Source organism: Lissotriton helveticus, chromosome 2_1 (genome assembly GCF_964261635.1).
Source record: "Lissotriton helveticus chromosome 2_1, aLisHel1.1, whole genome shotgun sequence".
Taxonomy (NCBI): domain Eukaryota; kingdom Metazoa; phylum Chordata; class Amphibia; order Caudata; family Salamandridae; genus Lissotriton; species Lissotriton helveticus.
Genome location: NC_136059.1, coordinates 1454568258 through 1454592128, shown reverse-complemented (window position 1 = coordinate 1454592128; position 23871 = coordinate 1454568258). Strand labels below are relative to the sequence as shown.

The 23871-nt window shown below is 48.2% G+C and overlaps 1 protein-coding gene across 5 annotated transcripts in view; it reads left to right on the top strand.

Moving 5' to 3' along the window:
• Positions 1–23871, top strand: part of SHROOM3 (shroom family member 3) — a 387668-nt gene that overhangs the window by 324620 nt on the left and 39177 nt on the right. For all 5 annotated transcript variants that reach the window (XM_078676384.1, XM_078676383.1, XM_078676381.1 and 2 more), the window contains one exon: positions 17948–18113. In XM_078676384.1, the coding sequence (XP_078532510.1) occupies positions 17948–18113 (166 nt within the window). The remainder of the gene's footprint in view (positions 1–17947; positions 18114–23871) is intronic.

The window sequence follows — 23871 nt, the reverse complement described above, 5'->3', positions numbered from 1 at the left end:
CGACCTGTAACCTGTCCAGATCCTCCTCATTAGCTGACAACAAGAGGCCATTACAGTAGTCGAGACGACTGATAACCAGCGCCTGGACCAGGGTCTTTCTAATGGTGTCTGGAAGCAATGGAAAAACTCTGCGCAGCAGTCCTATAGTTCGAAAACAGGACCCAACAAGGTTGGTAACATGCTGCTTCAGGCTGAGTTCCTGTTCCAGACGGACCCCTAGGTTCTTGACTATCTGCTTAGGCTCAGGGACTGGGCCAAGGTCTAAAGGCCACCAGTCAGGAGCCCAGCAGATCTTAGCCTCACCGAAGAGCATAACCTCTGTCTTTGAAACATTGCACTGCAACATGTTCAAAGACATCCATTGGGAAACTGCTCTCATCCCCTCAGAGAAAGAGTGTAATACCTCTGGAGTTAGGTGGTCAAAGGGAAAGAGCAGCTGGGTATCGTCAGCATATGACACTGGGCAAAAACCAAAGGCTCTCAGGATATTCGCATGGGGGGGCACATAGATGTTGAATAATGTGGGGCTCAAACAAGAGCCCTGTGGCACCCCCTTAGTAATCCTGGTCTCCTTGGATCGAAAATCTCCCATGGTGACACATTGGGTTCGATCCAAAAGAAAGCTCTTTAGCCAAGCCAGTGCCATGCCCCCTAGTCCACTCTCAGTCAGACGCTCAACCAAAATTTCATGTGAGATGGTATCAAAAGCTGCCGATAGATCTAGCAGCACCAGGACAGCTGATGTTCCTTTGTCCTGGAGCATGCGTAGATCATCGGTAATCGACAGCAATGCTGTTTCCGTGCTGTATTTTGGTCTAAAGCCCGACTGAGATGGATCTAGTGCACCAGTGTGTTCCAGGTGATTAGACAGGTGCTTGTTGACGTGCTTTTCTATGAGCTTTCCCATGAATGGTAAAAGGGAAATGGGTCTCAAATTGGTCATGTCAGCTCACGCAGTGGCGGTATTCTTGCGGATGGGTCGCACTTGGGCTCTCTTCCACTCTAAAGGGACACAGCCTGTGTCCAAAGAGAGGTTGACCAAACTTTGGATTTCTGGTGCTAGTATGCTCCTCACTGAAATCATCACTCTCGGTGGAAGCTGATCCATAGGACTCCCACTTTTTATAGTTATAATGAGTCCCTCCACTTCAGCCAAAGTGATGTTGGGAAAATTTGTCAAAGTGGGGGCGAGGACCTTTTTACTCGCTGGGACCACAGTGGGAAAGATAACATGTCCAATGGAGGCTATGGAGGCATGAATCTTTTCATAGATGGTTTCAATCTTGTTCGTGAAGAAGCAAGAAATATCGTCACAAAGTTGTTGAGATGAAGTGTCAACACTCTCACATGCTGCCGGCTTCAAGAAGGAGTTCAGTATCGGTGACTCGCTCTCAGCTCTCGAGCCGAGTGGTCGCTCCCCAGCGTTTGGTATCGTTGCCTGCAATCTGCCTTCTGCCCTCGCTTGCCGCTTTGTGCTCTGTATAATTTAAATAAGCAGCTTTAGCTCTGTTTTGCTTTGTACTTTATCTGCCATTGTATTGTATCTGTTTGCGCGTCTGTTTATCCCCCAGCGCTCCGCTGCCATTTTACTTGTTGTTGTGCTCACAGTGAACCCGCCCCGCCTCCCAGCTGAGCCGCCCTCCCACAAACTACTTCCAGCGCTCGATCTCCTCTAAGCGCTGTGACTCGCTCTCAGCTCTCGAGCCGAGTGGTCGCTCCCCAGCGTTTGGTATCGTTGCCTGCAATCTGCCTTCTGCCCTCGCTTGCCGCTTTGTGCTCTGTATAATTTAAATAAGCAGCTTTAGCTCTGTTTTGCTTTGTACTTTATCTGCCATTGTATTGTATCTGTTTGCGCGTCTGTTTATCCCCCAGCGCTCCGCTGCCATTTTACTTGTTGTTGTGCTCACAGTGAACCCGCCCCGCCTCCCAGCTGAGCCGCCCTCCCACAAACTACTTCCAGCGCTCGATCTCCTCTAAGCGCTGTGACTCGCTCTCAGCTCTCGAGCCGAGTGGTCGCTCCCCAGCATTTGGTATCGTTGCCTGCAATCTGCCTTCTGCCCTCGCTTGCCGCTTTGTGCTCTGTATAATTTAAATAAGCAGCTTTAGCTCTGTTTTGCTTTGTACTTTATCTGCCATTGTATTGTATCTGTTTGCGCGTCTGTTTATCCCCCAGCGCTCCGCTGCCATTTTACTTGTTGTTGTGCTCATAGTGAACCCGCCCCGCCTCCCAGCTGAGCCGCCCTCGCCCCTCCCCCTCCACCATCCATATATGACAGTAGTTCCCGCGCGCAGCGTTCACGCGCAGCGACCGCGCCCAATCCGCGCCGAAGGTGCGCCAAAGGTAAGCCCGTCTACGCCCGTCCGCGCCTGGACCGCGCCCAGCGCCATACCCCCTGCCCCGCGCGCTGTCCAGCCCTCTCGCATTACCTACGCTGCCGCCACCCTCCTAGCCCTTAACCCCGGTCGCGCCCCCACCTGCGTCCAAGCCGCTCCTGGTCGCACCCATGGACCGTTCTCCTGCTACTCCTGCAAATTTAGCGGCACCGATAACATCTCCGCTACGACCACACCACAGATTCCCGACCCCAACCACCTACAATGCATCCTTCTCAACACTCGCTCGGTCCACAGGCACGCCATCGACCTTTGGAACCTACTAGACGCCATCTCTCCAGACGTCGCCTTCCTAACGGAAACATGGATGAACGCTTCCTCCGCCCCTGACATCGCCATCTCTATCCCTGATGACTATAAGATCACACGCAAGGACCGCACCGACCATACAGGAGGAGGAATCGCTATCGTCCATAAGAAATCCATCCGCATCTCAACCAGCTCTGACGCCAACCTCGCTAACTCCGAACACCTTCACTTCCAGATCCACACCGACCCCAAGACAACTCTTAGAGGCACCCTCCTCTACAGGCCACCAGGACCCCGCGCAAAATTCAGTGAAGACATCACGGACTTCATCACCCCACACGCGCTCCCCTCCAAAGACTACATCCTTCTGGGAGACCTCAACTTCCACCTTGAAAACATCAACGACCGCAACACCGCCACCCTCTTAGACAACCTCTCCAACCTCGGACTTAAACAACTGGTCACTGCCCCCACCCACATCGCAGGTCACACTCTCGACCCCATCTTCACCTCCAGCAACCATGTCTCCTTCAGCCACACTACGGATCTCCTCTGGACTGACCACAGCTGTGTTCACTTCACCTACAACAAGCCGAAACCCATCATCCACCTCCAACCAACTCTACAAAGAAACTGGAACAAAATCACCACAGAACAGATCTCCACATCGCTCCTTCAAACCTCCCCAGCCCTCTCCTCTAACGCCAACGAAGCCGCCTCCAACCTCACCCTTTGGTTATCCAACACCGCCGACACCCTAGCACCACTGAAAAAACGTCAACACAAACTTGGCAACAAGAAGGCCTCATGGTTCAACGATGATCTCAAGAAGTCCAAGAAACTATGCCGCTCCCTTGAAAAGGCCTGGAAAAAAGACTCATCCACCAGCAACAAGGACGCCTTCAAAAGCGCCACCCGTACTCACCACCAACTGATCAGAAAAGCCAAGAAAACAGCATTCAAGGATCGACTTGACAACAACGCCCACAACAGCAAGGAACTTTTCAACATCGTCAAGGAATTTTCCAACCCCTCGGCCAATTCCAACGACATCACCCCCTCTCAAACCCTCTGCGACTCCCTAGCCTCTTTTTTCCACAACAAGATTGCTGACATCCACAACAGCTTTGACAACCAACCCGGAAGCCAACCCACCCTACCATCTGCTGACCATCTTCCCCCCGTAAACACCCTTAACGCCTGGAACCCAATCTCCACTGAGGACACCATCCGCCTGATGAATTCCATCCACTCTGGATCCCCCACAGACCCATGCCCTCACCACATCTTCAACAAAGCAGACTCCGTCATAGCTCCGCACCTCCGAGACGTCATCAACTGCTCCTTCAACTCCGCTACCTTCCCGGAAGACTGGAAACACGCTGAACTCACCGCCCTTCTGAAAAAACCAACAGCAGACCCCACCGAACTCAAAAACTACCGCCCCATCTCGCTTCTCCCATTCCCGGCCAAAGTCATCGAGAAAGCTGTCAACAACCAGCTCGCCGCCTTCCTCGAAGCCAACAAATCACTCGACCCCTCACAATCTGGCTTCCGAGCCAAACACAGCACTGAGACCGCCCTCATCGCAGCAACAGACGACATTCGAACTCTACTGGACAATGGAGACACAGTCGCCCTCATCCTCCTCGACCTCTCTGCAGCCTTCGACACAGTCTGCCACAGCACCCTTTTACAACGCCTCAGAAACATCGGAATCCAAGGAAAAGCACTGGAATGGATCACCTCGTTCCTCACCGGAAGAACCCAGAAGGTCCGCCTCCCACCATTCAAGTCCGAGGCCTCTGAAATCATCTGCGGCGTACCTCAAGGATCCTCTCTCAGTCCCACCCTCTTCAACGTATATATGAGCCCCCTCGCGGCCATCGCACGCCATCACAACCTCAACATCATCTCTTACGCGGATGACACTCAACTGATCCTTTCTCTCACCAAGGACCCCAGCACCGCCAAAACTAACCTACACGAAGGAATGAAAGAAGTCGCCGATTGGATGAAACAAAGCCGTCTGAAACTGAACTCAGACAAAACAGAAGTCCTCATCTTAGGTACATCCCCATCTGCATGGGACGACTCCTGGTGGCCGGAAGCCCTCGGAAAAGCACCCATCCCGACAGACCACGCACGGAACCTTGGCGTCATCCTGGATTCTTCACTCTCAATGAACAGACAAGTCAGCGCCGTATCCTCTTCCTGCTTTAACATTCTTCGCATGCTCAGAAAAACATTTCGCTGGATCCCCTCCGAAACAAGGAAAACAGTCACCCACGCTCTAATCACGAGCCGACTGGACTACGGAAACACCCTCTACGCAGGTACCACCGCTAAACTCCAGAAGAAACTACAACGAATCCAAAACGCCTCAGCCAGGCTCATATTAGACATCCCACGCAACGAACACATCTCTGGTCACCTTAAAGACCTCCACTGGCTGCCCGTCAATAAGAGGATCACTTTCCGACTGCTTACCCACGCACACAAATCACTCTACGACATCGGACCAGATTGCCTCAACTCCCGACTGTCCTTCTACACCCCCTCCCGCCAACTTCGCTCTTCCAGCCAAGCCTTCGCCACTGTACCTCGCATCAACAAGACCACCATGGGAGGCAGATCCTTTTCATACCTGGCTGCCAAAACATGGAACTCACTCCCCGCTTACCTTCGCCTCACCCAGAATCACCTAGCGTTCAGAAAGCAGCTTAAAACGTGGATATTTGACAAATAATCCTCCTCCCCTTCCTAAGCGCCTTGAAACCCTCTGGGTATGTAGTGCGCTATACAAATTTTATGACTTGACTTGACTTGACTATCTGGTAAAGCGTCCTCGGCGCATTTCCTGCCGCCTCTAATTGTGAGGTGATGTGTTGTTTACGAGCTGTTCGAATAGCTTTATGATATAATTTTAGCGCCGTCTGATACTCCACTTTATCTGACTCCGAATGGGATGTACGCCAGACTTTCTCTAGTTTCCTAGTTCTCCGTTTCATGGACCTCAAGTCCTCTGAGAACCACACCTCCTGATTTTTCGTCGGGCGGGTCTTAAAGGTTTTTATTGGGGCTATATGCTCAATGGCAATGGTTACTGCCTTTTCATATTTTTCTAGCGCCACATCAATATCATTAGTTGTGGCATGATCTTGAATAGAGAAGGCATCCCTCAAAGATTCGTTAGTTATCTTGTGCCATTGTCTCCGTTTCATAGGAATCTGAGTGGCTCTTTTAGGAGTAGGTCCTATCTCAGGGATAGAGAATTCTATCGTATAATGGTCAGTCCATACATTTACAATAGGAGCAGAGCACTCAATTCCAGGAAACCTGGACAGAATAAGGTCCAAAGTATGTCCGGCCCTATGGGTAGGTCCTATATTACGGAGCAAGAATCCTAATGAAAAAAGATCATTTAAAAAATCCTGGGTTTCTTTTTCCTCCTTTAACTCTGCATGTATATTAAAATCACCCAATAGTAAGAAATCTTTATCTCCATTAACATGGGGGGCCAATAATTCCAATAACATATTGGAAAAATTGTACATAGGTCCAGGAGGCCGATAGATCAGAGCACCATTCACAAAACATTTCGGCGAGGTACTGATTTTAAAAACCATCATCTCAATCTTTACAGAGCAATATTGCTCGAGAATGGAGACCATAATACTATCTTTATGCACGATAGCTAGGCCACCTCCCTTTTTTATGGGTCTATCCTGACAAATAATTTTATATCCCTCCGGTATTCCCAGGGTAATAGTAGGTGCAGTATGGGGCTTTAGCCAAGTTTCGGCGAAGAAACATAGGTCAGGTTCTGCCTCTGAGATGAGATCCCAGATCTGCATGTAATGTTTAGGCAGTGATCTGACATTACATAGCAGACATTTATTACGGGAACCTGTATTAGTAGGAACCGGGGGAGCAGGTAAAGCAAATAACTCCATCCGAGGCGGAGCATCCATACTCTGAAAACGACAATTTTTACAAGAAAAGGGTCCTTCCAGAAATAGACCCTTGTAGCACACAGAATCACCGTGAAAAGATGTTTGTACATGGCGAAGTGCGGCAGCAGAGTATGTAATCTTATGCATACGAATGACACTTACGAGTACAGGGATAACCAACCTGAGCCCAAGCCCCTAGCCCCGTCCAGTCACGGACTGGCACAGACTGGCTTCTCTTTGGCGCCTCTTCGGCGCGTCAAAGGCGCTCCCGCTGCGCGTCACCGCTGCGCTACAAACCAGAGTCTATGTAGGTTAGGAGGGTTGGGAGACTAGACCCACACCCTGAAAAAATGGCCGCCCGTCGTGGAACGACCAGGAAGTGCCAGCGCTATTCCTCCCTCCACATCAATCAGCTATGAAAGCTGCGGTGGACCGGGGAGTCAGCGCGCCTCTAAAGTGAGTGCAAAATGCTAAGCTAGCCGTTTGGAAATAACGTGCTTAAAGTGCAAATGCATAAAAATTAAAACCGGCGTTTTTAAAACGAGTGCTGTGCAAACCGGTAATTCAACAATAGTACAGTTCAACAGTTTCCAAGTTAAAATATTTCACAACAGAGCTTCACACAACACGCTCCCACCACAATGTTAACAATCATTAGGGGGCGCGAGGAGGATAGGCTCTTTAGTAGTCAGGGAGGGCTGGGAGACTAGACCCACACCCTGAAAAAATGTCCGCCCGTCGTGGAACGACCAGGAAGTGCCAGCGCTATTCCTCCCTCCACATCAATCAGCTATGAAAGCTGCGGTGGACCGGGGAGTCAGCGCGCCTCTAAAGTGAGTGCAAAATGCTAAGCTAGCCGTTTGGAAATAACGTGCTTAAAGTGCAAATGCATAAAAATTAAAACCGGCGTTTTTAAAACGAGTGCTGTGCAAACCGGTAATTCAACAATAGTACAGTTCAACAGTTTCCAAGTTAAAATATTTCACAACAGAGCTTCACACAACACGCTCCCACCACAATGTTAACAATCAAAACAAAGCCAAAGCGGAGAATGGTCGGAGATGCCCCGGGGGAGGTATCTAATCTCCCGAACAGCAGACGACTGCGCCGCAGGCATCAGGAAATAATCCAGTCTAGACAGACTCCCATGGGCCCCGGAATGGAAAGTGTATTGAAGCTGAGTAGGGTGCATAAGTCTCCAACAATCCACTAAACCAAAAGTATCCAGAAACCCACCCAGCCATTGTTGGGCCGAAGGAGTGTCCCTGGGGGGGTGACGATCATGTAGACCGGAGAACACAGAGTTAAAGTCACCTGCAATGAAAAGACTACTATCAGGGAGGCCCAACAACACTCGGCCCAAGTCGGACAAGGTAGAGGTCTGTAGACCGGGAGGCACATAAACGGTAAACAGGGAAAGGGTCCGACCCTCATAGCATCCCACGAGGACGGCGTAACGCCCCCGATCATCAAGAATCACATCATCAATTGCCAGGGGGAGGGAAGCCCGGACAAGGATGCCCACCCCCCTGGAACCCGTGGTAAACCCCGAATGTGCGACAAGGCGATAGCCCCACCTGTTCATTGCACGACAAGTATTGCCCACTAGATGAGTCTCCTGCAGAAAGACAATATCAGGAGACAAACGTCGTAGACATCGCAACACCACACCCCGTTTTATACGATCCCCCAGACCATTGACATTCCACGAAATAAACCTCAACCCGCTACCCCCCATCCCACACAGTGATGCCAGAACCCTCCCCCAATGAGCATGACATCGAAAACACCATTAGCAAGATAGAATCGCCTTGAAAAAACAAAACACAAACATCAAACTTCCCAACAACCCACCCCCCAACGACCAAGAAAACACCCCCCACCCTGCACCCCTGCAAGAAGCTAAAAAGCCACCCCAACATGCAGTGTGCCTGTCGCCCAAGAACCCCCATTCTACAAAAAGACCCCGGAGGAGGAAAGGCCCTGTCCCACCCGCCACCCCGATCAAGATAAAGAAGGAGGAAAACACACAGAAAATAGAGGCACTGAGGCATAAAATCCCTGAAGAAGTTACGTGGCACGGAGACCGGGGCATAGACAATAAGTTCAGCTCTCTATACCACCCTCGGCACCACCCAGGTGTTCGGTGGGCTCAGTCTCAGGAGGTCGGTCCGGCAGAGAGTCCAGCCAGTCATTCACGGAATCAGGCCGATCAAAGAAAAGGGTCCGTTCATTGTATTCAACTCGCAGCCTGGTTGGAAAAAGCATAGCGTAGCGCAGTCCCAAGTCCCGGAGTCGCTTCTTGACTCCACGGAAGCCCATACGCTGTTTCTGCACCAATTGAGAAAAGTCCGGGTAGAAGTTCACCGTGGCATTCTCAAAGGCCACCGGGCCCTTCACTCGCGAGGCCTGCAGGATAGCGTCCCGGTCTCTATAGTGAAAGAGTTTCGCAACAATAGGCCTCGGCGGGGCGCCCGGCTTGCCCTGGCCTCCCGGAACACGGTGGGCACGTTCCACTGTGAAGAATGTACTCAACCCAGACGGAGAGAGGTAGTTCTGTATCAGGTCCTCGACCAGGAGATCAACAGAATGCGGGTCCGGATTCTCCGGAACGCCAACCACACGCACGTTACAACGACGTGCTCTGTTTTCAAAGTCCTCCAAGCGCCGGGTCATGAAATCGTTCACCCTTCGGAGATTGCCAATCTCCGTCTGTATCTCCGAGACGTCGGTCGTGAGGCTGGATGATTTGAGATCCAATGACTTCACCTTCTCATTGGTTTTAGATAGGTCGGCCCGAATCAAGTTCACATCAATGGCCACGGTGTCGATTTTGTGGGCCAAAGCTTCATACTGTTGGCCTATTGTTTCCTTCATGCCAGAAATGGCGCCCATGATGTCCTGCAAGGACGGCTCCGTCAACCCTTCCACAGTGTGGTCAACAGCACTCGGGCCAGGCAAGGCGGTTCCAGGGGACCCCTTCGAATGGGTGTACCGGTCCATGACGTTAGACTGGACCGGGCCCCCGCGAAGGGGCGTTTTGGTCTTCCGAGTCTCTCGGTCCCCTCTGCCCGCCATGTTGGAGACCGCGTCCCAGGGGACTCACTCGATCAGGTGAAAATGGCCGCAGGAGAGCAGGGCGTTGTAGCCAAAAAGCAGCGGCGAGGGTACCTCTAGGTGTGAACCAGCCAGGAAGGATAATAAGCTAGCCAAAGGCACAACAGCAGCCTCGTGCCGCTGGACTCAGCAAGGGCCAGACTCCTCTGCCAGACGTCGCAGTCCGAGGCAGAATCGAAACCGAAACTTAAGAGGGGGACCCACAAGTCGAATCCCCCAGCCGCTGTTGTTCAACTCAGACACGGCCACAGTGCCTCACCAAGACCCGGGCGCACCTCCAGGGCGGACCCCAAAAGTTCGAGTCGACGTATCTTCGGCGCCCCCGGTCCGAATCAAAATCCAAAAACCATAGGAAGATCAGCCCAGTGTCCTCTACACAAATCCTCGTGAAAAATCAGGATATGTTCAGGATATTATGCCGGGAGTGGCGGGGGTCCGGAGAGCGCTGTGCTCACGCGGCCATCACGGATGCCCGCCAAGCTCCTCCGAGGAAGGGTTTTTAACAGCTCATGGGAGAGAAAAGTTCTGGTAACAGAGTAGTAGCAGGTCAAATGTTGTGCTTCACTCCACTATGGACTTGGCATGGTTTCATCTTCCATATGGTGAGCCACCAGCTCTCCATAGCTCAACCTTGTTCAGGAGGATCAGACACTACCCTTCTGCTGTACTTGGCATTTCTTTCAGTCTCTTACATTTGGAGCTGTGTCCCCTTCCTACTCTTGATTAGTCCTCTTCTGTGGGTCTCCTCCAGGCTCCTTGCATTTTACCAACAGAAATAAACTTTCACTAGGGCCTGGGTCCCTCATCATAAACGAAGCCTAATCTAGTCGCATGAGAGCCAGAACTTGAAAATACAGTAATAGAGCCAAATTGAGTAGCGCGTGCACATTCGATAACCGCACTGGTTCCCAAACCTCTTATAACCACGACCCGCTTTTTAAAATGACAAATATTCATGACCCACCTACCTTTACTGGACAAGAGGGGGGGTGATATTTTTATTGTAACTAAAGCATTGCGTATAGTGCATTGTCTTCCACTGACCACACATTTACCATTGAAATGGGCACCAAGTTTCCACAGCCAGTTTTACTGAAAAAAATAATATAGCACAGAATTAATTTGCATACCATTCTATATAACGCAGCTGTCTGGCAAACCCTCTTTGGGAAGCACTCTCAATATTCTTCTCAGCAGGACATCTTTCATGTAGCGAGTTGAGAGTTTCCATGTATATTATGCTTTTTCACATCTTCCATGATCAAAACTTTGTAGGTGAGTTATAATTGTTCTCTCCCTCCCCCACAGAAAAGTTACAGAACAGTAAGTGAAGAGCAGAGAATTTCAAGCAAAGATGACAGAAATGAGATGCCCACTGTCAAATGTGATTTTGAAAAGACTGCTTTGCAAAACTGTAAAGCACGACTAAGTCAGTTCCCTTCCGTTGTCAGTCAGTCAGAACAACTTTATTCGGTCTAGCTTGACCATAAAAGTATAAAAGCAATAAAACCATAAACCTTAAAAGCAAACCGCAATAGGATGGCACAACAAGCGAATTTCAGGCAAAAGGCAGTACAAAACAACCATTGATTACAAATAATCATAAAAAGTGAGAGACCCATACAAATACAAACAGATAAAGAGTACATCAATTTCTAAGTAATCAGCATCACCCTCTGCTTTATAGCACGTTGAATGAAAGTGACAGTTAAAAAACAGATTTTCATGATAGAACGGGTCTGCAAATAATTAAAAGCTGCTTTGCAATATTGAATATTCGCTTCCTTAAAAAAAACAGATAGTGCATCCTCAGGGATGTGTACAATTTACAGAAAAACAAAGTAGATCATGCTTTGTGCTGAGTGATCTTCACAGGGACAGGCAGGATGGCCTTGGAAATAAGAGCCCTGATGAGGAAAAGCAGACAAAAAATGCACTGTGCACAATCTGAGTCTAACCAACAAGAATCGAAGGTGCTGATTACACACCCAGGTTAGGTAGGGTTCAGTGCCTGTATTTGTACAGATCTGCATATATGTTTCAATCATGGGCATATCAACCATTCTCCGAAATCTCTCATTATTTCAGCTGCCCAAAAATGTGTGCTTTAGGGAAGTGAGGGGAGGCAACTGCTGTACTACTGGGGAAGTAAACAGGTATTTGCGTCCCAAACTTAGGCAGGTATTGCAAATATACATTATCCAGGGAATTATCAGGCCTCGATCAAGTTTCAGAGAGTCAGCGAGCACGGCCCTGTTGAAAGACGCTAGGTCTTGGACCAGATTCTAAGCCCTAGGAGGAGTGGTTGCAGCATTATGAAATCATTTATGTACCCAATCCCGACCTCACATTGGCATATAAAGGAGCTGGTACTTCTGGGGACAGATAGTAACTTTTTTATAAAAACCATTCTTAATTACTTTCAGACTACGCTGATCATTAATATCCCACAGCCCCGCCCTATAGGAGGCAACAGCACAGCATTTAGCAATGTAGAGGGTCACAAGTTTCTTGACTGGCTTTTAGCCCAATCTGTGGTTAAAGTTCAGAAGAGCCTCAACAGCTTTGGAGAAAACCGAGGCTCTACTAGTCTTTAGGGGACCCCATGCTAAGTGAATTTCAAAGGGGATACGCATGTATGAAAACAAAGGCACAGTGCTAAACCTAGAGTTGTTAACTAGAAAGGCAGAGCTGTCCAGGGCACAAGTCCTAAAAAAAGAAGTTGGGGGGCGCTTTCACCGGAAGTGACGTCACAACAGGAAGTGACATCACGAAAGGTGGCTTGCACCATCGGGATCCCCTCACTCGCCCCTTAGATGCGATTGCATCTTAGAAGCCAGCTCTGGGAGTGTCAGACGGGCTGGCTTTAAACTTACACGTCATGCGTCAGTGGGGATTTTCTTACACATGCAGGGCTTAATCATCCCAGAGAGGCCAAAGAGAGAAGTCCAGCTGTTTGGCAGGGGGGACGGTGGTACCAGCCCTGGTGCTGTCCTTTTTCTTTACACAAGAGATCATAATATGTGTGTTAGCCTGATCGCCCCTTAACTCTAAGCTAGACATGAACTGGCAAAAGCGGTCAAGCAAGCATTGTAAACTGATTGCTGTCTTGGCCATTAGGACAGTGTCATCGGCATAGATTAACATGGAAACACTGTGGTCACCTATGCGGGGGCAGTCAGCCCTGAGATCAAGCAGATTCTCCTCCAGGCCATTAATATACAGTTAGAATAAGAATGGGGCCAAAGCAAAGCCCTGACGTACGCCTCTCGCCAGGTTAAAGGCTGAAGTTGTCTCTCCCCCGGGCCATATCTCACACTGGCGGTGACCTCATTATGAAGCTCTCTAAGGAAATTGACAATGTACTGGTCGACCCCCATATCAGTCAGTATGCTCCATAGCTTGGACCTGTTGACAGAGTCAAGGGCAGTGCTCAAGGCCATAAAGGCCAGATACAGGTTGCCCTTCCTAGCCACAGTGTATTTACTTATAAACAGATATAAACTGAAGTACTGCTCCACAGTGCATAAACCCAGACAAAAGCCAGATTGGACCTCTGAAAGCACAATTTATTTGTCAGTCCATGTCTAGAGGCGGTAAAGCAAAATTCATCCCATAATTTTGGCGGTTGAGCTTATCAAAATATGGGCTGGTAGCATTATGGAGCCCTTTTTAAATATTGGGAAAATAGAAGCATCAGACCAACTTTAGACGGGCCAGTCGCAAAGTCTACATTGAGGACATTGGACAAGAGGGGTGCCCATAATGGAGTGTTTGCTTTAAACATTTCTGAAGGTTTTCCATCTGTTCAACGTCTACATGGCACCACTTGCCCACATAGCCCGATTGCACGACCTCAACATCATCTCCTACGCCGACAACACCCAGCTAATCATCTCCCTCACCAAGGACCTCCTAACCTCCAAAACCAACCTCCACAAAGGAATGAAGGCCATCGCCGAGTGGATGAAGAACAGCCGACTGAAACTAAACTCAGACAAAATGGAGGTCCTCATCCTCGGCCCCACCCCCTCAGCCTGGGACGACTGCTGGTGGCCGATTACACTGGGAACAGCACCTAGACCTTCCGACCACACACGCAACCTGGAGTTCATCCTTAACTCAACACTCTCCATGACCAAGCAAGTCAACGCCATCTCATCCTCCTGCTTCAACACCCTACGCATGCTCCAGAAGATCTGCAAATGGATCCCCACCAAAACAAGAAGAACAGTCTCCCAGGCCATTTTTAGCAGCAGACTGGACTACGGAAATGCCCACTATGCAGGAGCCTCGGCCAAACTCCTGAAACGACTACAACATATACAGAACGTCTCTGCATGCCTGATCCACGCCATCCCTCGCCACAGCCACATCACCCCCCCACCTGAGAGACCTGCACTGGCTCCCCGTCAACAAGAGGATCACCTTCAAACTCCTCACCCACGCACACAAGGCACTCCACATAACCGGACCAGCATACCTCAACAGACGACTCACCTTCTACACCTCGAACCGCCAGCTCGGCTCCGCCGCCCTCGCTACCGTCCCCCGCATCTGAAGAGCGTCAACCGGCGGTAGCTGGTTCAGCCACCTCGCAGCCAAGACCTGGAACAAGTGGAGTGGTGTGGCCCACTGGTTAGAGGCGGCAGACCCGTAAGCAGATAACAGCCTGGGACTAGGGTTCAATTCCAGACGCGGCAGGGTCGTGGACCAGGGTCAAAACGGACTCGATAATTCTCTCCTCGGTGCCTACTCTAACCAGGGAGCACACTCGGCAACTCTGGGCATTAATCTTGCCTCATCTCTACAACGGCCCCCCCACAGACGCCGGGGATGCCTGGTTTCACCTTGGAGATACCCAGAAAGGGACCATCTCACAGGGAAAACCAGGACGGGTACCCCAGCGGTCTTCAGCGCCAGGATACTCCTTGGAGTCGCAGTGCGCTTTACAAGTACACCCACATTTACATTTTACATTTACACCCTCCCCATCCACCTGCGGCAGACCCACGACCTTCTAACCTTCAGGAGGCTGCTCAATACCTGGCTGTTAGAGCAGTAGCAGCACCCCTCCCCTCAGCGCCTTGAGACCCTCACAGGTGAGTAGTGAGCTCTACAATTGTCTGATCGATTGATCTGAGCCTGGAGCACGCCCGGCCAGGCAGCTGGCTATTGCCAGAACAACCTCACTCAGTTCTATCTCGGGCAGCCAGGGATAACAGTGATGACTAAGAATGCATAGGGAACCTAAAGTCAGCCCAGCTAGGTCTTTAATAGAACGGTCTGAGTTCTCCATGGCAGGACCCTCATAAAGCTTCTAAAGTGGGCAACCCAAAGATCAGGGGATCACAGTGTCGATGTCAGGGCTATTGGCTTTCTCAAGATAGTTGTGATTGTCTACTGCCCAGAGGGCCTTCATGTCCCTTACCCCACTTGCTTGTAGCAGAGAGGAAAATGCTTATTCTCTAATGGCAATCTTCCTGGCTCTGTGGGAAATCTTGTATTTGGACCTGCAATTTCTGACCACTTCTTGATCTCAAGGGTTCCTGTTAAGGGCAATGAGCAGCTGATTGTGCTCCTTGTACAGTCACAATCAAACCATTTGAAGGGGGGTCTGTTACCCGGCTTAACTGGGAACAATAACAGATCATAGGCCGCACTGCAAATTCTATTGAAGCTCTCCTGAAGCTCCCGGCCACCACCCTTATTGTAGTTGTCAACTACAAAGTTAAGAAAATCTGGTATCGAAGAGACCACAAGCTGGGTTAGAAAGGCAGTTTCATCAATCTTTTCCCAGCTCTTGACCACCCCACGATTCCTAGGAAATCATAATGGGACCGGATAGTTTGCAACAGCCTTAACAAGGTGTGCAGCGAAAGGGCCAACAGACTATGGTCACTCAGTGGAGAGTCTGCAAGGCTATATTCCAGCAACCATTGCCTCAAAGTCGGAAAAAAAGAATGCAATCTATATGACTCGGGGTGCCCCATACAACATACATGAGTGTGGCTACTGGTTTCTGAGCTTAAGGTGTCATAAGAGAAAACTAAATTAATTTTGGCCAACAGGTTATTGAGTGCATCCCCCTAATGGCAGGGAACAAAGTGGGTAAGAGGGTCCCTTGAGTCATCCACCATACCACAGACGCTGACAGCAGAGAACTGACAATTCCTCATATTAAAGTCCCCCAGAAGTATCACAGCATAATCCCCTTGAATGTTGCTCATACATTTTTCGTTATCCTCTGACAGCGAGCCTACAAAATCGATACTAGAGGTGTCAAACACATTGTTATACAGATTAGCCAACAACAGGCAAGTTGATTGACACTGGAGCAAAACCATCTGATAGTACACAGAGTCACAGAGCGACCACAATGCCTGGGCAGGGAAGCTGAAGGAAATAAAAGTAACAAGCACTCCTTAGCCCGGCCCATTGAGCCTGCAATGGCTAGTGTGAAGTATGTAGTGTATCCATCCATAAAGTCCAGGTCTTTTAGCCAGGTCTCTTGCAGGCAGATGACTGCATAGCCATCAATGAAATTAGCCCAGTCCGGGCTACCCAGCTTACTTGCCAGACCCACAACATTCCATGAGGCTATCACTGTTGGTTGAGGTTTGTCACATCCAAAGCTCTGAGAAGACCTGCCTCCCGCGGGCAGAGGAGGCATGTTAAGATCAGAGCGACTTGGGGGGCTCAAGCTCAATCGACGAGTTGCGAGTAATTTGAGGGCTCGCCACATCAGAAAGTCAGTCCAGATGGTCCAAGTTTCAGGTGTCAATATTCCACAGTTGGGGGACATTTGTGGACCATGTGTTGAGAGTCTGATAACCGGGAACCCGTATTGCATTATGCGATTCTGAACTCTACATTACCTTCTTCCCTTGCTCTAATCCAGGGTTCAGCAACCTTTTCTGTAAAAAGAGCACCTTATATTAAGTGAAAATCATCCACCGCTGCCAATAATATTAGTGGTATAATCGTGACCATATCAGAAAAGATTACGGGCCCGATGTAGGTAAAATAGATTTACCGATTTTTAATTACCGAATCATACCGATTCGGTAATTAAAAATCGGTAAATCTAAGGGGTGGAGATGTAGGAACATCCAGATGTTCCTTTTACCGAATCGGTAAATATCTGTATTTACCGATTCGGTAAATACCGACCGGTAATGCCCCATTCATTCCTATGGGCTTTGAAGCCCATAGGAATGAATGGGGCATTACCGGTCGGTATTTACCGAATCGGTAAATACAGATTTTGACAAGGGTGCAGGGGGTGTCACTTTGACACCCTCTAGCACCCCCAAAAAAGATTCGGGGGCCATGTGGCAGGCATACCTGCCCTAAGGGCAGGTCTGCCTGTCATATGGCACAGGTGTGCACGCACACATGTGCATGCACACCTGAATCGGTATTTTACCATCAAATATATTTGATGGTAAAATACCGAATCGGTAAGGGTTGTGGGACTCAGAAGAGACCCACCTACATATCACAAATACCGAATAGGTATGAATACCGATTCGGTATTTTACAGATTCAGTAAATTTACCGATCGGTAAATTTACCGATTCTGTAAAATACTGGGCCCTACATACCAAATCAGATTTACCGGTCGGTAACGGCCGAAAATACAGATTTTCGGCCGTTACCGACCGACCTACATCTAGCCCTTAGTTATTGGCCACCGTGTGCAAGCCTACCAGCAGCGCTCCCTTAGTGCCTCAGCCAGGATTGCCTGCAGTAACATAAGAAAGATTTTATAAATTTGGCATAAGGGTTGTACATAACAGCAGCCAAGGAAAGAATACTAGTAATACGCCTCTCCAGTGCCAATCAATTTATCACTCAATTATCAGCTTTAAATATATTGTGGAAATGAAACAATTTTTCTCCAAACATAGGGTTATGAGTTCTCAAAACACACACATTTTCGTCGTGTAAACACACTTTTCAATTTTTGTATACATATATTAATTTTAATGAAGCACAAGCATCTAATTTAGTAGGGCTGGCTGCACACTGAGGAACTACTTCCAGGTAGCTGGAGAGCTGCCAGTAGGTCACAAGCTACTCACTGGCTAAGCCTGTTCTAATCGCACTCCATGTACTGCTGAATCGCTGTTCATTGGTATCTGCATACAGTATCTCATTCATACTGCCAATCACTAGTTTGCTGATTTTAAGTGTCAATAATCTGTGTGTCTCTTGCCGGATTTCAGTTCTTCTCTGCACGGGAAAGAAGAGAGAGAAACCGTAGGACACGTGGGCAGCTCCAGCGCTCTACCTGAGGCCTCGGCCTTGAAGGCGGAAGTGACGACTACAATGAAAGGACTGCAGGAAGATGTCAGGGAGGAAGAGGACCCGCTGAGCCTCACTGAGAAGAAGGTATGGGCCGAGTTTTTGCAAGTCAGTGGGTAAAAACTTCTCTGAAAAAAACAGACTTGTTTCTTAACATCAGGCTTATCAAACATATCAAGAAGTCAGGATTAAATGTAAAACATAATGTGGATTCTTATTCCTGAACCATTAGTCATTTTTTAAAATAAATATTTGTTCCCTTATTAAGGAGGAGGTGGGCGTGTCATTCCTTACAAGTTAAGCTTTGCAGTGCGTGCCACTTGTCGTTCTATTTAGGACAAATGGGAAGTAGTGTATTTTGTAGAAACCCTTGTGTCATTATACGTCACTGCCACCTGACATGCATTATCTGGTATTTACTTGCCACTTCTCAAAGCGGAGCTGTTTACGTGGCCCTTGTGCATGTCGTGGTGTGAATTACAACAAAGTCGAGCTTTGGTCTTTGGCGATGGGTCTGCGTTCAGGCATTGTACTCTTTGACATGCTGCCATGCCTAGTCGCGATAATGACTTCTTTTAGACACTCTGGCACCAGACTAGTGCAGTGGGATTGAAACAGAAGAAAGAAAGAAAGAAAGAAAGAAAGAAAGAAAGAAAGAAAGAAAGAAAGAAAGAAAGAAAGAAAGAAAGAAAGAAAGAAAATTAGAATCAAACATGTGCCTTAATCAGTCAGCTCATGTTCTGCAGAAAGGGATGCTCCTGCATGTCAGGTGGTACAAAAGGGGGTGGTGATGGACGGAGCATCTGAACCAATCAAACTCTCACACCTAGTCAAAAGATCTGGGTTTGAATCCATCACCGTTCTTTAGCTCACTCTGCCACCCCAGTTCAGACATGGCCATATGCAAATCAGTCTTGACCCTGTGCCTCATGGGAACAGTCCAGCCCGAACTGCCAAGCCATGCCTTCCCTGGACCGGAAACAAGCTTCCGAGGAATGTTTCTGGCATTACAGCCGTCTTCAGCCCGGTTTGCTTGAATCCAGTGGCAAAGTGAGCAAGGGACTCACGTCTGAGCATACCCTGCCACACTTATGGTGGCCAAAAGCGGTACAAAAGGGGGTGGTGATAGACGGAGCATCTGAACCAATCAAACACTCACACCCAGTCAAAAGATCTGGGTTTAATCCATCACCGTTCTTTAGCCCACTCTGCCACCCCAGTTCAGACATGGCTATATGCAAATGCATGTCAGGTGGCCTTATCAAGAGTAGACTCCCTGATGGATTGGTTTCTTCAAAGTTCTTGGCAGCATGCCCTTGTTCGTCTCCCTGATATTGCAGAAGTGTTGCACATTAGAAGGTCAAATACTGTAATTGCTTTCTCAAGCCATTGAGTTTACTTCATCTTTACATTAGGAGTATCTCCCATCCAAGCAGTGGAGCATACCTTTAATAAAAGGGAGCATTTCAGTTTAGCGTTTCAGAACCTTTGGTTGGTTTCTTGCACTTGGATTTAATATTACTTTGTGAGGATAGCTGTGTGAGATAGAGGCTCTCAGTGCATTATTTTCAGTGATTTAATTTGCATGAGTTCTTTCTTCGTCAGCAAAATGAGTCAATGAAACTTAATGCCTGATTTATAATTTGGCAGTCAGCCCCCCTCCCCCCATCTGTCATGGTGGCAGAGGTATTGCCTGTGCCTTCCAGCTGGACTACTGCTCAAGATATTAAGAGATCTCTGCTAGCCCTGTGAATATCTTTGTTCTTCAAAGGAACCACCTTTCTCTGCAGGCACCGAGCGCCAGCACTCTGTCAGGCCCTCGGTGTAGGGCACCACAGTCGGAAACATAATAGTCCACCAGCTCTCAGTAGGTTGGGTGAACTGTTAGTTTGGTAGACAGAGTACTTTGCCACATGTATGGTGGAGTGCTCTGTCTACCTAACTCTGAATCAGGCCTGTGTCTCTTACCACCTTTAATGGTAGGGACACCTTGTTGCTGTAGCTGTTTGAGCTCTAGCAAGTTACACACCATTCAGTCATCTTCAGTTTGGAAGTCAAACACGTCACAGATGTCTTGGCGCTTAAGAATGGTTTCAAATGACTGTCTTTTTCCTATTACCTGTAAGACATAGCTGATCATAACATGTAATCGCATATGCCATTAAAATTGTGATTGGTGTGTTACTTTCTAATGTCCATACTAAGTAGATAACAACATGAAGAGGTATATGTGTGGCATAAAGTACTCCCACACAAATAATATAAGAAAATGACAAGTACCCAACTACCACGGACGGTCCAGTGGGGATGAGGGGCCATTGCCGCTCACGAACAGTGTCTATCAGGCTGAGCAAAGGTCGGACTGAAAGACACTGTTCATTTTCAGGTCAGGCAACCAGGAGATAGACATGCGCTAAATGTGTAGGCTCCTGACTGCTTGAGCTGAACTTTGCTGGGCTGAGGAAGTCACAGCTCCTATGAATGTGACCTCCTCAGTTCAGCAAAGGTCTTTAAGACCCTCTTCCTCAGTGACGAGGGTTAGCATCACTCATTGTCCCACACCTGGGCGCACCAGTTTTAAGGCCTGAAGCGCCCGGGGTCGAGTGGGGTCAGCAGTTTCACAGATCCCCATCTCACTCTGTGACAACGCCGGGACTACCTCCTTCCCTCATTGGCTGATAGGTCAGCCAATGAGGGAAGGCAGCAGTCCCACACCTCCTGGGACTTCCGAGACAGAGCTGCAGGGCAGGTGAGTGTGTTTTTCAAAAACTTATTAATGTTTAGTGCTTGTGTGCATGTATGTTTGAAATTTAGTAATTAGTGTTGTAAATGAATGTGTGTGTGTGTGTGTGTGTGTGTGAGTGTGTGTGTGTGTGTGTGTGTGTGTGTAAATGCATGGTTGTGAGTATATATTTGAGTGTGTCCCGTCTGCCCCCTCCCTTCTACTATTACTGGCCGCCACTGGTACCCAAACATGAGAATAGAGGTTGAGCGCAATTATAAGGTTAAGGAATTCCCCAATGACTCAAAATATCCAGATTGTGCTCCCCATTGGCAGTGCTCTGTGTTTTTAATATGCATGTGTCCCTGCTCCATCCCTTGAGTCCCGATGTATCTGACTGTAGGGTCATGTTATTGAAGGCATGAACGAGGATGCTGGTGAGGGATAAAGCTTATAGTGAGCAAAAGTTATGGAATTTGACATATAGGCAAGTGTTGTCTTGGAAGAAGCCATTTACAGAGAACTGTAAGAGTGTGACCAGAGAGAGATGAAATCATTTCAGGGCCATTGGTATACCGCCTGCAGCCTAGAAAGAGAAGTCACAGCAGTAGAGATTTTCTAAGTCCCCCTTCTTCATGAATGTTACATGCCCTGCCCTTGGATGCTCAGTGAAGATCACTGCCTGACTGCCAAGGAGCGATAAGAGCATGCTGCACAGATGTGACACTATGCCCAGCTATCAGTGCTTCAGCGATAATGCTGGCATCCAGGGCGGTCCTGTGACTGTGATCACCTCGCCTGAACCATGACGTGGTGCGGGGAGGACAGCTCGGGTGGTAATAACCAATCAAATGATGCCATTCTTCCTCATTTCTACCAACTATGATGGCCAAATTAATTATTCTTGGTACCGCTTAGGAATGGCTTCTCATCACGAGGTAGATAGAGAAACAGTCTGGCTCCAGCTTTGAGTGTAATTTTAGAGCGCAGCTGGCGGTGTGTCAGGCCTGCCCCGTCCTCAATGACTTCTGGATGGCGCAAAGTGTATGGCTCTGGCAGTGAGCAAGGACCGTATCACATAAAGTGAGAGTTGAGAGTGCTAAGTTAAGCCCAGGGCCACAGGAATTATGAGGAATGGGAAGATCAAGGGCCATAGGTACACATCATATTTGCGGACGGAAAAGGCCCAGTTAATTTTCCAACTGCAAAAATACTTTTAGATTTGTACAAATTACGAATTGTGATTCAGTGACACGTAACCAAATCGCATTTGCGATTCGGTAATTAGAAGGAACGTTTTAAGGATGTACCATTTGCAGGGAAAAAACAGATGCTTGCTTCTTCAGCACTTTTTTCCCATTTTCCCCCTCAAAAAACAAAATGTTGCTGTATTTTGGCAAATTTCTCGGTCCCTTCCTCGCCATTCTGGAAATCCTTCTTTCGTACATTAGGAATTGCGATTTCCTAATTGTGATTCAGTAAGAATCGCATTCGGAAATCGCAATTACTACTTTCTGCATATATTTTTGCAGGGTTCTCTAAATTATGCAAAGGAAAAGGCAAATTATGCAGCACATTTTGTTATAGTATTTATTACCTCCTTTTGTTATCATTTTTACACAGGTCAACACCCTCTGGGAAATAGTTTTACCTCCTTAATGCCAGATTACCATCCAAATACACAATAAACAACAGAAAGGGGACCCGTCAGCTTTTGCAAATTGCCTTCTACTGTGCAGCAACACGTGCCGCCACGTTTTTTTTTACTTTTGATCAGTTTGACCTAAATAAATATTTTCTTCTTAAAATCTGCAGATTATGCAGCAGATGATGGATTATGTGGCAAATAAAGGAAATTCATGATTATGCAGAAAATGCAGAGACTGCAAAATCGCACAGTTCCAGTGGCTCTGGTTAAGACTAAGCTTCTGCCACAGTTTTTGGTATCATAAGTAGTTGACTAGCTGGATTAGCGCTATTTTACCTAACCACAAAAAGGCAGTTGGCTGAGTAGGTGCTCAAAAGCCACCTGCCCTTTTTTTGTGGTTAGGTAATATGACTTTTGGAGTATTCATGGTGGATTTAACTCCCTATTTTACCCCTTTAGACAATGGCAAATGGCTGCTTGTCAGAGGATCATTCAGGGCATGTATTCTTTTGGATGGAAACTTTTGTTCACTTATCAATAGTAAACCACTGACCATAACGCAGTAACATGCACAAAGCAACATAAAAAACACAAAACATAACAGGACACATCACGAAAAAACGAAACAATACAAAACGCAACACAATAACTGCAGTACAATACAACAAAGGTACATTGCAATAATGCAGCACAAAAACAACAGCAGTACACATCACCACCACAAAAAATACCACATAGCAAATGAGTACAAACTTTCCTGTCACACATTACCACCTCCATAATCATGTTTTCATAATAACAGTGATAGACAGTTTGAGGCATAGTCAATTATAGAATTTGACTTAGCGGTAATATGTGTCCAGGATGGAGGAGAGTCTTGACTGAAGCAACCATTTAGTGTTCACAGGCCTGTCACTGCAACCACTGCAGGTTGTTACCAGAGGCCTTATCATAGAAATTGCCCGGGGAGGGAGCAACGGGCATGTGTGTCCATTTTTTGTGCCCCGGGGCGACAATGTGCATCCCCTTCTGTAATACAGCTAACGCTGGCACACATGAAGCGCCAGCGCTATCTCAATAGGGCATTTCCCCATTTGCATTGGGACCTGGCCCCATACATTTGAGGGAAATTCTTTGTCTCTGCCCCGGTGCCGTATTATGGACGTGGACTCAAAGGCAGAGAAGCTGTCAGGAGGTGCACTGAAAGTGAGGTACGAAAAGATGGCACACTGTCACTCCGACCCCTGATGGCAGCCCTCTGGAGGGTAAAAAGGGGGTCCATGGAACCCCCAGACATCCCCTTGCAGGCGGGTGCAGTCACTCACTGCACCTGTAAGCAAAGAATCTCTAATCCCTTTTTAAAGTGCAGGCGTATTTCACTTGAAGGCGCTGCACATTCACTGTAATGAGCTGCACTTCCCCTGTTTGTGCACGCTGCACCTATTTAAGGGTACGCCGTGGCGCAACCAGGGAAA